The following is a 13,567-nucleotide window of genomic DNA, read 5'->3' as shown; positions in this document are numbered from 1 at the left end:
CTGATGAGCAGATTAATGACTGGAAGGAACTAGTAAGCTACCAGGTGGAGAATGGGAAATTCACAGTACCCAGAAACTTGACAGACTGGAGTTTCTATTGAATTAAAAATACTCCTGCATCACTCCACAAGTGTGAGCCAAAATTCAAACCTACAAGAACTGGATATAGTTAGGATGCAGCAGCATAGAAAAACTATGGAGGTGCCTTTACTATGCACCCACCCACTCAGCTGAACATTAGGCTTTCACAAGAGCACTTTTTAGTGTTTTGCACTTAATACCTAGGCCAATGGTCTCTTACAAGTTTTGCTTTCCTAGGAATACACTATGATGCAAGTGCCAGTGTGATAAGTAGCACACAGCTATATATGCATGTTGCAAGTATACTTGTGCCACCCCTATTCCTGCATTTGTGGGGATTGCTTGGCTAATGTGCTTTTAACCCATGTAATGCTGTTTGTATGTTTTAATTTCCCCCCCATCCCCACTTGGGAATCCATTGAGAAGCCAGTGAAAGCAGGGGGTGACAGGGAAAACGGAGACACTTCCACCTTTAAAAAAAATGTAAACTGCCATTACCATAAAACCCGCCCACCATTTTGTAATATCCCCCAATACAGTGATTGAGATTGGGTATTAGCCAGGGGTGAAAGTAGAAATAGGGACTTACCGGTACGGGGCTGGGTTCAGGCCGGCTCTGGCCCCCGGAAGGGGCGGGCATGGGGGGGTCAGAGCCAGCCCCAGCCCGCCCTGTACCAGTAAGTGCACTCCCCCTCCCCCGCTGGGGTAGCAGCTGCAGCCAGAAACAAAAGCCAGTACCGCCCCAGGCCCTTTAAACCGCTGCCGGAGCCCCCGGCTGCTGCTGCTACCCCAGGGCTCCGGCAGCGGGGCTCCGGGGGCTATTTAAAGGGCCCGGGGCTCCCCTGTTTCTACCGCCCCGTGCCCTTTAAATAGCCGCTGGAACCCTGCTGCCGGAGCCCTGGGGTAGCAGCGGTGGCGGGGCTCCGGCAGCAGTTTAAAGGGCTGAGGCCGTAGAGGCAGCGGGAGACCTGGGCCCTTTAAATAGCCCCCGGAGCCCCGCCGCTACTCCAGGGCTCTGGGTGCTATTTAAAGGGCCCAGGACTCTCCTGCTTCTACTGCCCCGGCCCTTTAAATAGTCCCCGGAGCCCTGGGGTAGCAGCAGTGGGGCTCCAACAGCTATTTAAAAGGTCCAGGGCAGTAGAGACAGCGGGAGCCCCAGCCCTTTAAATAACCCTCAAAGCCCCATTGCTGCTACCCCAGGGCTCCGGCAGTGGGGCTCTGGTGGCAATTTAAAGGGCCAGGGCTCCAGCCACTGCAGGGAGCCCCAAGGCCTTTCAGGAAACCGGGCTGCCCCAGTACAGCGCACTGGCTCTTGCCAGTACGCCGTACCAGGGCGTACTGGCTTACTTTCACCTCTGGTATTAGCCCTCCCCCCAACCTGCCATGGAATAAAATTGTTATGTTGGAAGGTGTTGGTAGCTTCCAGCAAACAGGTCTTTGATCTCTGGGCAATCACAGATCTCACTGAAGCTGCTAGGTATGCTAGCTGCCCTTTATTCAGGCTAATGGAAAAAGCAAATCAGCTCAATGCTCGAGTTGTGCTGGAACGCTCTGGAAGGCCATTCCAGTCCTTTTTTCATTAGCTGGAATGGCATTCCAGGACTTCTGCCAGGTCCAGGCCAAGTGGCTTCTTTCCCTGCCCTGCTGAATAGCTGGTAGGTGCTGGTGCTGGGCTTGGGTGAGCGGTGCTCAGAGGAGGGTCAGCACAGAGGGCCGGGCGGGGACATTCCTTGGTGGGTCAGTGCGGAGGGTGCCTGGATGCTATTGCCAGGATTGGCCAGGGCAGAGCAGAGCCAGAGCTGCTGAGAGCTTGGGGTGGAGCTGGGTGATGTCAGGAGCAGGGTGGCGGGGCTTTCTGGACAGTGCAGCCCCCTGAAAGGAGCAGGAGCCAGGCACAGGTGGGGGAGAGATGGGGACAGGCTGAGCTCTCCAGGGAGTCACCCCTGATCCTATAGGCCTCCCTCAGCTTCCTTACTGCCCCCATCTTCTTCCCAGCTCCCCCGCTATCCCTTGCTCCCTCCTGGGGCCATCCACTGCCCTGCTTTCCAGCACTTCTTTTTTAGACACCAGCACTGATTAAGCTCCTTTATGGAGTAAGATAGCCGAAACAATAGAAGCCACTGCCCAAAGCACTGACTATGTAAAAGGCTTGAACAAGAACTAATTCAGGGAGAGTAACAGGGGTCTCTCTAGGAACTGATTGTGAATGTAGGGACTGGGGCATTGAATTGATTATAGCTCCGTATGTCAGAAACCAAAAGCCAGCAGAAAACAGCCAGAAAAGCCAGGAGAAAGCTAGAGAAGCACTGGGAGTGTGGCCCAGAGAGGAAACTGACAGAGAGAGCTTCTTTTGAGCCAAAGTGCTGGCTAGAAAGGTAGACTTGGAACTGTGAGCAAAGAAACAGCCTCTTGTTGTTTGATCTTACTATGTTCAGAGAAAGAGGATTTTGTGTACATTTTGTAAATAAACAGGATTGCACCAAAGAAATACCTGACTTTAGCATCAGTTATGTCTAAAGAAAACAACTCAGCAAGGACCCAAATACTGGTTAACTGCTTGTCCAAAAAGAGGCAATACTAGTTTTAGGAGTGGGAGCTGGTTTCCAAGGAAAGAAGTTGTGAGCAGGTACTCCTGCTGAACCAATATTAAACAAATAATGGAGGTGCATGCTCAAATCAAAGATGGCCAAAGGAATTTAAAACAAGAGTTGAGACTTCATAAAAGGAATTAAAGTCACATCTTGAAGCTTTCCAGAAAGTAGTATGAGATGACTTGTAACCAGAAATAAAATCTTTGTTGGGGCAGCAGTTACTTAATGTCTGGGCCGATTGGGAAGCTGAGTTCCACAATCTGGAATGACTAAGATGGATCAATAATGTTACTAGCAACCTGACTGCCATGAATAAAAACGTTTTCCAGGAAGAAGAGGAGACCAGAAAACCTTTGGCCAACTTGCAAACAGAGATGAGCTGCAGCAAAGACCGAAGAAGCTAAACTTTCAGCAACAGAAGGAAATCAAAGGCTCATAGATCACAATGGAAGTTAGCTGTCTAGATAAGGAACTGGGCCAGCCAGAGAACTTGGGAAAGACTGGCCATTAAAACAGTTTCCTACTCCGTAATCCATAAAGGACCAGAGGAGAAAAGTCTGATTGTTCCTGCTCAAATAATGCAAAAAAGCCCACAATCTTTTGAGGAGGAATGCTTGCTTAGAAGCTTATTTGGCTCAGTTCAACATCATAACCCAAACAAATGGCTAGGGAGATGAACAGAGAGAGCGGTTTCTAGCAGCCAACTTGAGTGGCCCAGCTCTGATAATGCTGCAGAACTTAGCCCCAGAAAAGAGATGGAGTTATGCAGACCTGGTACAAGCCCTTGATACGCAGTTTGGAGCCAGCCATCAAACTGAGCTTGCCAGGGCACAGCTAAGAGCTAGAAGGAGAGGGAAATAAGCCCCACCTGAAGTGGTAGAGGACCTCAGGAGACTTGTGTTCCTGACATACCAGATTACCACTGAGGCCTTCCAGGATAGGCTGGCAATGTGCCAGTTTATAGATGCCCAGATGGATTTGGTCTTGCAGATAAAGATCAGTGAAAGGGGGGCAAAGACACTTTGAGAGGCTGTGGAATTTGCCACAGAATTTGAATTTTTCTCTGCAGCAATGCACCAGAAGAGGAAATGGCCACTTATGAGGAAGATGGAAGCTGATCACCATGAGCCCAGTAACTATGGCTGTGTGTCTAACATGCATGGTCAAAAGGGGGATTCTAATCTGGTTCATGACATTTAACTATTAGAAAAGTTGTTAAATTTTGTTTGAAAAACAAGAGAAATTATCCATAACGCAAAAATTAAGGGAAGCAGTTCAATTAAAGGCAGGTACTGTAAAAAAACAACAACTGTCCACAAGAAGGATTATTATACATTTAAGGCTGGCCATGACAGAGCATCACAGGTGCCTAGTGAAAGGATGTGGGTGTCAGCCTCTGGCCAGCTAGCAGCATGCTGTGGCTATCTCTTCTTGGGTGCCATTCTCAAAAAACAGCTCAGTACTGGAGATGGATTAATGCAGTTGCTGGTACTGGAAGTTGTTGTGAATGTGGGGAACAAACATTGAGCAGGCTGATGTGTAAGGATATGTGACTTCTGATCAGGAAGCAGGAAATAGGTAGATAACAAGAAAAGACCAGAGGGTGGAGGGCCCTAGGGGAATCCTGAGAAGGCATGGGAGGACTACTGGCACTTGATTGTTGTGTGACAGCATTAACCTACATCCACACTAGAGAGAGAGATTATGTTAGTGGCTGACATGATGAGCTCATTTGAGGTCTGTCTGAAACCCCCAGATGTGCCAGCCAGCTTGTGTTACTAACGCTGCCACACACGAGTGAAGGGTTTTGTGTGTGGATGGAAGCTGAGTTAAGGGGAACACTCAACCTTGTGTTACCCCATGTTAACTCATAAGTGAAGACAAGTCCTCGGAGTCAGGACCTTTATGAATACCAGATAACTCCCTTAAAAAAGCAACTTCTGAAAATTCTGCAGAATTTCCCAGTTGGTTTTGGCTAGTTTGGAAAATCACTAGTTTTTAAATATGATAAATATGCTTACTGTATTATTATAGGGTTTATAATTATAATACTAAAAGCTGTATTAATGCTTAGGCAATTCAATATCATAAGCAACTTATAAAATACCATAGCTAGATTTCTTGTTTTTATTCTGCATACAATTAAAGTAAGTTATGTGTGTGTACACATATATTTAGAAACTAAAACAGAAAATATCAAAGCATCAAAAAAAAAAAAGTGATGTAAGAGGCCAATGAATTAATACAACAGAGACAGTTCCCAGACAAGTGTGACCACAAGTAAATCTTAGATTTGATGTTTCAGCTATGCCTTATGAGATGGTGATTTGCCCTGCACAGCAGAACAGATCTTGGCCTTTCTTTTTCACTTACCAGAGGATTTACAGAGCAGGAAAAGAGGATTACAATTCCTCTCAGCAGAAAGTAATCCTTTTAAGTTAGGTATGTCAGCATTCATTGAGAAGTGTGGGAAAGTGCATACTACTTAAAATGCTTGACAGGTCTTGGAGAAATGAGGTGGCAGAAGGTGGGAGCAAAAATTCCTAAAGTCATGATTACAATGGCCCCCAAATTAGTAACTGTTGGAGGAGGAAGCATTAGAAATGGAGCTCAGGAACGGGGGGACTGGTTTTAATATTCATCCGCTTGGGGGACTGAAAGCATTAATGTCCAATATTGTAACTTAGATTTTCCTTGTAATTATCAAATTTAAAACTGACAGTAATCATTCCAATTTACCAGGGCATTCTGTATATCAATATGGCACTATAGTGATGAGGCCCATATCAATTGATAGATTTGATACAGTTGATATATCTTCACAGTAGCTAATAATTTCTTCATGTATGCATTTGTCTGTTCAGAATGCTACAGTTCAGAAGTATTGTAGTCCAATTATAGTGTTCATCCTGAGCTGCAGAACTTAAGGTTATAAGTTTCATTACATAGTTTAAATGTCCAACGTCTGGACTCAAAGACAATCAAAAATATTCTCATACGGTGAGCAAGGTCAGAGGCTATTCTGGACCCAATAGTTGTAAAGTAATTCAGGGCTAATATATAAGGTTAAGGACGGTTGAAGAGCACCTAGGATCTAGTTATATCATCAGGTTTGAGATGCTGATGAGAGTATATAGAAAAGGCAATAACACAAAGATGACTGGAACTCAGAAAAGCAGACTTTGAAGTAATGTGAAAAGCAAGAAAGAAAATTGGCAGGAATTCAGTAATGCATAGGAAATCTACACTGGTAAGGTGAGAGCTATTTGAGATACAGTTGGAGAGGTTATAATCAAATTAATTCCAGTAAAATAAAAAAAAGCTAAAAGAGCAACAGAATCCAGAGTGGCTAAACGGGGACATAAAGAGCAGTAGAAGAGACAAAGGATTTAAAAAAAATATTGGGAAGGAGAATGAGTGTGAGAGGTACAAAAGTGGAAAATTAAAAAAAAAAAAAAGAAAGAAAGCCGCAAATGGCATAAAATAGCACAGGATTAGACAGTTCATAATGTATCTGTAACAGCATAACAGCCACACATTTGTATTGTAATAGAATGCAATTTAATTCAATCTAATTTAACACAGGACATTCTAACACAATAATTTGAAATCTGCTGTTCAAAATCCAGGCTAGCTCCTTGACAGCTTTTTAACTGAATGGAGTGCTTTATAACCTAGACTGTTGGGAACAAGCAAGAGGAGCAGAAACCCAGAGTCAGCAATAGGATATATAAAGGGTAGATCTTTAAGGAATGTATGAGCCTTGTATCACACAAGAAACTTTTATATTTTAAAATGTTCACATTTGACTTTTGCTAATATAATACATAATTCTCACCCTTTGTCTACTCTCCCTTCTCCCACTCTCTGAAAAGCTACTTACTTCGGTGCCCTGAGTGACACTATAGTGGATGCTGCAAAGCAAACCATTATTTAAATTGTATGCTTTGGCTTAATGGTTTTTTGTTTTCTGGTAACCCCTTTCCTCAGACTCAATTCTAACAAGTAATCCCCATATGGCTAGTATATGGAGGCACAGAAGTACTCTGCTGCTCAACTGGATGGCCCATGTTAGGAATCAATTAGTGTTTGTTACATTGAGCAAGATCAAATGGTAAATTACATGAAGCCACCCTTCTGCCATTTGATATATATTTCATGATGTGGGTTTTCTTCTTCTGAAGAAAGTGGTGAAAGGATAGTTTGCTCTTTCTTCCATTACCAGACTGGAAATTTCACAAGAACAGATTTTTGTGTGTGATATTTCTGGTATATACTGGTTTGAAAATTCAAGAATAGACTGCAAGAATAGCCTGTCTTGTAGTGTTTGGTATTTCTGTATCAGAAAAAAAGCAGGAAGAAGAGAGGCAAGAGAAAAAAAGTTAAATTTTTGATCCTCAGATGTTGACTTTGGGCTAAGGTTTGGGGCAAAAGCTCAGGCTGGTTCATTTATCCTTAGTGATGACCTGTTACTATGTTCTAGTCAAGTAAAACATTCAAGTGATTGAAAAGTGATCTTGTAATAGGGCATCCATCATGAGCTTCCAACTCTCCTGTGTCTTTAATTGCCGTGTCACAGCTACTCAGTTTACAGTATATATATTCCAACTACCAGCCCTGCAAATTGAACCTAGAAATGTAAAGTCAAACTATTCATTCTGGCTTCATCCGTCTCCACTAATTTTCCACTACAGGGTCTTACACTACAAAGCAGTAAGCATCTGGTATTAGGATACTGGACTGGAAGGACCTTTGGTATGATTTACTATTACAAGTCCTATATTCATAAATTTGTATGTATACTGGCTAAGTCATTGAACCTCACTCATCATATTGCTTATTGCTGGGAAGCTGGAAGAGATTGTTTTTTATTATTTATTTTTATTTTTCTTCTTGCTATTGGGAATTTGGAAGTAAATATTAAAATAGGAAACTGTTAGAGGGGGAAATTATTTTAAAAACAGATATGATTTAAGTTTCCCTTTTTTGCTGTCCTTCAATCTGATTTACTTTTCAACTTTTGAAACTATATTTGTTTTCCTTTTGCATTTCTCCTGGTTGGATATTGCAACAAAGCTTAACTGCTTCTACTCAGTTTCACCTTTGGTTTCACTTGTATTAGCACAATATTGCAGTTAAAGGTTGCAAACAGCATAGAAATGTTTATATACAACCATTTTTTTTCATGAAAACATTTCTATTCCTCATTTTAGGGTTTACAAAACTGTACTTGTACCAAAACCCATATTATAAGCACATGCTTTCATACTTGCAGGCTCAGGGCTTAAACTACCAGAGTACCTTTAAATAGTATTAGCTACATTTATTAAGAAATAAATATTTCATTTGTATTGGAAAGTAATTGTTTCGGTTCTCTCTCTCTCTCTCTATCAATAAATACATCTAGGACCACATCCTGACTCATAGTACAGCCCTTTTGCAGCCTTAAAGGCATAGCTGGGATCTCTCTTGTCACTGTAAAGCCGGCATAACTGGAGCTGTACTCCCTCACAGGTGTGTTGGAGAATGCAGTGCTGATCCAGCATATTGGCCCCACAGGGCTGTTACCAGTGACAAAAGTTAGAACAGCTGAGGCTGGAGGAGGGATCAGGGGACTAGTAATATGGCTTTAAGCTCTACCATTTCTCCTGACGTACTTGCTTGTGGGGCTTAAATTTCCTTACTTGAAAAGATGGCAGACTTCACAGTCTTATTTTATCACAAGTCTCATAATATTTGGTGTTTTTCTTAAAGCCTCAGCTGCTGCAGTCACAAATCTTGGCTTTCATTCAAAAAAACACCAAACCCCCTAGCTCTTCTTATTCCAGAGAAAAGTTTGAAAATGTGAAACATACAGACTAAAAAAACAGAAAGCACCAAAACAGATCAATTACAAATACCCATGATTTTTAAGTCAATCATGATTTTGGGGATTGACTCATCATGAATTATGAACACTTCGGATTGAAGACTGGAAGAGCATAGCATCAGCACAGATAAGGGGTTAATAAATAGCTGTGGGACTGACATACAGCCCCTTCAGGGATGGAGGGGTGACCACCAGCATAGCGAGCAGCAGGCTGGAGAGAAATGTTATGTATAAGGAACTCACTGTGGTACACATGACCATATCATCACAGTGCCTGCACAGTTTTTAATGGATTGATCTTATCAACACCCCTGTGAAGTAGGGAAAGGCTATTGCCTATTATCCCAATTTTACAGAGAGACTATGACCAGGTCTACACTACAAACTTTTCTCAGCATAAGCTATGTTGGTCTGAGGGATGTTTGACTGATTTGCGGCCCACATAGCTATGCCACTTGAAGACCCTAGTGCAAATAGTTATACCAGCGAACTGCACTTTTCCCAGTATCGCTTATTTCACACAGGGCCTGGGTGGGGAAAGATGAGGGGCTTAAATCAGCTGTATTAGCAACAGTGCTGAGTTTTCCTGCTACAAACTGCATCCTCGCTATCCGTGCATTGCTAGTATAGCTATGCGAAACGCTCCTGGTGTAGACCTGGCCTAACTGACTTGCCCAAGGATCTCCGCAGCAGAGCTGGGGCTGGAACGTAGTTGTCCCCACTAACTGCCTAACTAGCGGGCCCTCTGCCTGGAGAAGCCTCTCTGCAGCCTGGTCTCCCCTAGCCCAGCCGATGGGGTGCGGGATCGTCTCCAATACAGTGGCAGTGTTGCAATGCACGGCAGCGGGGCCCCGAGTGTCTAGACGCTTCCCAGGTGGAGGGCAGGGCTTTTCATCCACCTCTCCGGGAGCAGTAGCCAGGCTGATGGCCAAACCCTTCCATGGCCCTCGCCCTGTCTCCGTCGGGGGCTGGGTGGCCCCAACTGTGGCGCTCAGGGCGGGAAGGTTCCACAGCGCGGAAGGGGTAACGCGGTGCCCTCAATCTGTGGCCCCCGTGGCAGGGCCGGTCCCCCCTCCCCGCAATCAACGGGGGCCCGAGCCGGCCCCCCAGGAGTGGGGTTACCAGCGCCTCGCAGCCGCCCTGCGGCGAGCAGGGCTCGGGGGCGGGCCCAGCGCAGCCCGCGCGTCGCCCCCGGGCGGAGCAGGCGGCGGCGGCTCTGGCTGGGCCCCGCGCCCGCCCTGCCCCCCGCACGTCCGGGGGAAGCCGCGCTCTGCGGCCCAACGTCGGCGGCGCAGTAGCTCCTGGGCTGGGGCGGCGGCGGCGCGTCCCGGGCGTGGGGGGGCGCAGCAGGATGGCAGCGGTGACCCAGTGCAAGGTGAGGCGGCCCCGGGCGCGCCTAGAGCCCCCCCGCCCGCAGCGCGCCGGCTCCGCAGGGAGCGGGCCTGGGGCAGCTGGGCGCCAAGTGCCGCCCGTGCGGAGGCGTCCCCGCCAGCTGCACGCATCTGCCCGGGGAGCGGGTGGCGCCGGTGGCAGGGCATTGCAGCGCGCCTCTTGCCCCGCTGAGCCAGACCCCCACCCTCCTATCCAGCAGCGACCGCCTGTGGTTGTTCGCCACCACGTGGAGCCTGTCCTGCAAAGGGAGCTCGCTCGGCTGCCTCTGCGGGGCTTCTTACCCAGTGCTGGGGCCAGACCTAGCAGCCGCCTCCTCCTCGGTCTGCTTTCGTCCCTTTCCTCCTCCCTGGCCCCTCTGCGCATTGCCAAGGGGGTAGCCCTTGGTGTTCTGATTAATGGGGAGGGTGATGCGTTGGGGAAGGGGGGGGGGTCATTGCTCTGTTGGCCTGGCTTTGCTGGCAAACTTGGTCCCTCTATTGTTTACAAGTCTGCCTGGCTCTCAGGTTGGCTCTTAAAAGGCAGTTGATTAACCCTGGTTCTCAGAAAGAAGTTCACAAAAGTTTCAAATAATGAATCGGTTGCTTGGTGTTGCTGGGAGGTATTTCCCAGTGTCTTTGTGGGGCTGCTTTTCCTCCTGCAGTTCTCTACACAGTTGCCGTGCCAGGTTTGGCTTCCCTTTTTATATATTTTCCACTAATTTAGTGTGAATCTATTTCTTATATCTTAGATTTGGAATAAAACTTGGGGACGTGATTGTGGGCATTTGGAAACCAGCAATCAGACTAGCTGGCAGGGGGCTGGCAACGCCACGCCCCTCGTTTCCTCCTGTTGCATGATAAACAGGGACGGAGTGTTAAAATTCAAAACCCAAGTTTTTGAAGCTATATTTAAGTGGACACTACTGCGTTTTAAAAAATTAAAAAGTTCCTTCACTTGTGATACTGTGATCTTGTATTAAAAACTAAACACTAAAAATATAATTAATTTGTTGTGGTTTTTGTCAAAGCTGAGTGCAAAATACCATTAGGAAAAATAAAGTAGTGTTACTGTTATTTGTAGTTAGCATAAAAACAAAAAGAAAATCTATCTTTGTTCTCCAGTACTCCAGGAAATTAATACAAAAATTATGTTTTTAAAACATATCTTAATATTAGATTTTGTATCTTTTTAACCAAATCTTAAAATGTTTGGCCTAACCTATTTGTGAGTTTCTTTTTATTGTTTTTTAAAGGGCCATCTTTAAAAAAAAAAAAAATTTAGGGCGTCTCGCACACATTTCAATAGTGATAGTTCTTTTGCTTCTGTCCTCTTCTTATTTTGTTAAAAATGTTAGTTTTTAGACCCCAGTCCTATAAACACGCATGTGAGTAACATCAATGATGTGTGTAAATGTTTGCAAGATTGGGGCCTTTGGGGTTTAGTTTTACATGTGTGAGTAGTCTTCTTAAACTTCACATGCAAAGAGTAGTTAAAGGGACACTCAGGCACATAAATAAGTCATTGCTGATCAGGAGGAATTCCTTCCTTATCCTGGATCTTGGCCTTCACATTTTCTATAGTATCAGAAGGCTCAACCTCAAGGGTGATGGTTTTCCCGGTCAGGGTCTTCACGGTCAGGCACATAAAGTTACTTGTGAAAGTGTTTGCAGGATCAGGCTTAATACATGTGGTGACTTTCCAAGAATGTACCAGTGTATCATAATTTCACTGAGGGAAGATTAGTGAATCTATTAAGCTTAAGGGAAAGCAGCTTTACATGGTGGGCAGTTGAACACAAACTAGAGCACTTATTAAACATTTCTGAAGCAGAAAGATGTTAAATTAGTACATGGTCTTCCATACAAATACATTAGGAACCTGAGGTCTGTTCCTGGCTCAGCCCCATCAACTTTACCTGATCCCCAGCTCTTCTCCATCTGAAAGTGAGGATAACAATATTGGGGAATATTGCAAGGCTATTGGTGCTTGTAAAGTTCTTTGAGATCATTTGACTGAAGGTATTTTATGGAAGAGCAAAGTATTAATGCCTGATACTACAAGGAGATGGCATTATTGCCCCCAGTCATGTTTTTACTCAAGAGACAATAGATATAAATAAATATAACATTCGTTTGTCATTCTCTCCCCCTCCACTTCCCCTTAAAAAAACAATCTTTTCTAATCTTCCTCTTGTTTATTGTGGCACTTTTGGGTGGTGATTTGTTTGTTTTATTGACAGGGCAAAAGGGACTGCAGTCCTGCACTCCTTCCTTTTCCTTATTTCTCTGGAGCTCTATCAGTGGGTTTGTTTCCTGCTGAGCCACATGGAGCCAGCGCCTTCAGGAGTTCAGATGTATTTCAGGCTTCCTTGTCTCTCTGAATCATCATTTAGTCCAGGGGTCAGCAACCTTTCAGAAGTGGTGTGCCGAGTCTTCATTTATTCACTCTAATTTAAGGTTTTGCATGCCAGTAATACATTTTAACATTTTTAAAAGGTCTCTTTCTAGAAGTCTATAATATATAACTAAACTATTGTTGTATGTAAAGTAAATAAGGTTTTTAAAATGTTTAAGAAGCCTTATTTAAAATTAAATTAAAATGCAGAGCCCCCTGGACCGGTGGCCAGGACCTGGGCAGTGTGAGCGCCATTGAAAATCAGCTCGTGTGCTGCCTTTGACACGCGTGCCATAGGTTGTCTACCCCTGATTTAGTCTATCGACTATGTGAGCTCCTTAAAAAACACAGTGAAGGTCAAAGGTTATAAACACAAACTAGTTTGGTGACTTACACCGCTACCTCGATATAACGGGACCTGATATAACACGAATTCGGATATAACGCGGTAAAGTAGTGCTCCGGGGAGGCGGGGCTGCGCACTCCGGTGGATCAAAGCAAGTTCAATATAACACGGTTTCACCTATAACGTGGTAAGATTTTTTGGCTCTCGAGGACAGCGTTCTATCGAGGTAGAGGTGTAGTTATGTGGCCCCATTTTAGCCAATTGCTAGCCAACTATTCTGAGTCACAAGACCTGCTTTGTTTATGTATATTGTTTAGTAACCCAAAGGCCTAATTTAAACGTATCTGTAGAGTGTGTATGGCTATACAAGTGTACCCCAGTTTTACAGATGTCTTTGGAGGCATCCAAAGCTTTCTTAAAATTGGAGTTTTATAAAAACATGTGTCAGTTTTTATAGAAGTTTAATCTACAGGACCAAATATGCGTTTCAGGTATCACAGAGATTCATATATTTGGAGTTTGTAAAATTGACATTGACTTACAGAATTCAAGTTAATATCACCAGAAAATACCATCTGTGGCCCCCGGCCTGCAAGTGACTCCAGGCAGGTGGACTCAGGTGCCTGCCTGAAGCTCCATTGAAGTCCATGACTCCACAGTGCCAACTAGCACAATTGGGGTCTATTTTTTTCTATACTATGTTAGTTTACCTAGTAGTCAACTTAGTGGTGCAATGGTACTGTGCAAGTCTGCTGTCTGGAAAGCTGGGATTTAGAAGTAGATTAGAGCCCTCAGATGAGAGGATGTTGCTCTTGTTTTAGGCAAAATTAAATCAGAAATGACCAGCTTCTGAGTGTGTATCAATGAAAAATTAGGTATTGTGGGGAAGAGCTGATAGGAGAAATGGGAAAGAAT

General features: G+C 44.6%; 1 protein-coding gene across 2 annotated transcripts in view; it reads left to right on the top strand.

Moving 5' to 3' along the window:
- The first annotated feature begins 9,720 nt into the window (after positions 1-9,720).
- The window catches only part of CDCA7L (cell division cycle associated 7 like), a 32,543-nt gene continuing 28,696 nt past the window's right edge, over positions 9,721-13,567 (top strand). Inside the window, exon 1 of one of the 2 annotated variants that reach the window (XM_024106655.3) lies at positions 9,721-9,916. In XM_024106655.3, coding sequence (XP_023962423.1) covers positions 9,893-9,916 — 24 coding nt within the window. In that variant the 5' untranslated portion in view covers positions 9,721-9,892. The remainder of the gene's footprint in view (positions 9,917-13,567) is intronic. The other variant, XM_005290839.4, reaches the window with a different exon arrangement.

The sequence above is a fragment of the Chrysemys picta genome, chromosome 2, assembly GCF_011386835.1.
Source record: "Chrysemys picta bellii isolate R12L10 chromosome 2, ASM1138683v2, whole genome shotgun sequence".
Taxonomy (NCBI): Eukaryota; Metazoa; Chordata; order Testudines; family Emydidae; genus Chrysemys; species Chrysemys picta.
Note: the sequence above shows the minus strand (reverse complement) of the source record. Positions and strands in the feature narration are given on the sequence as shown.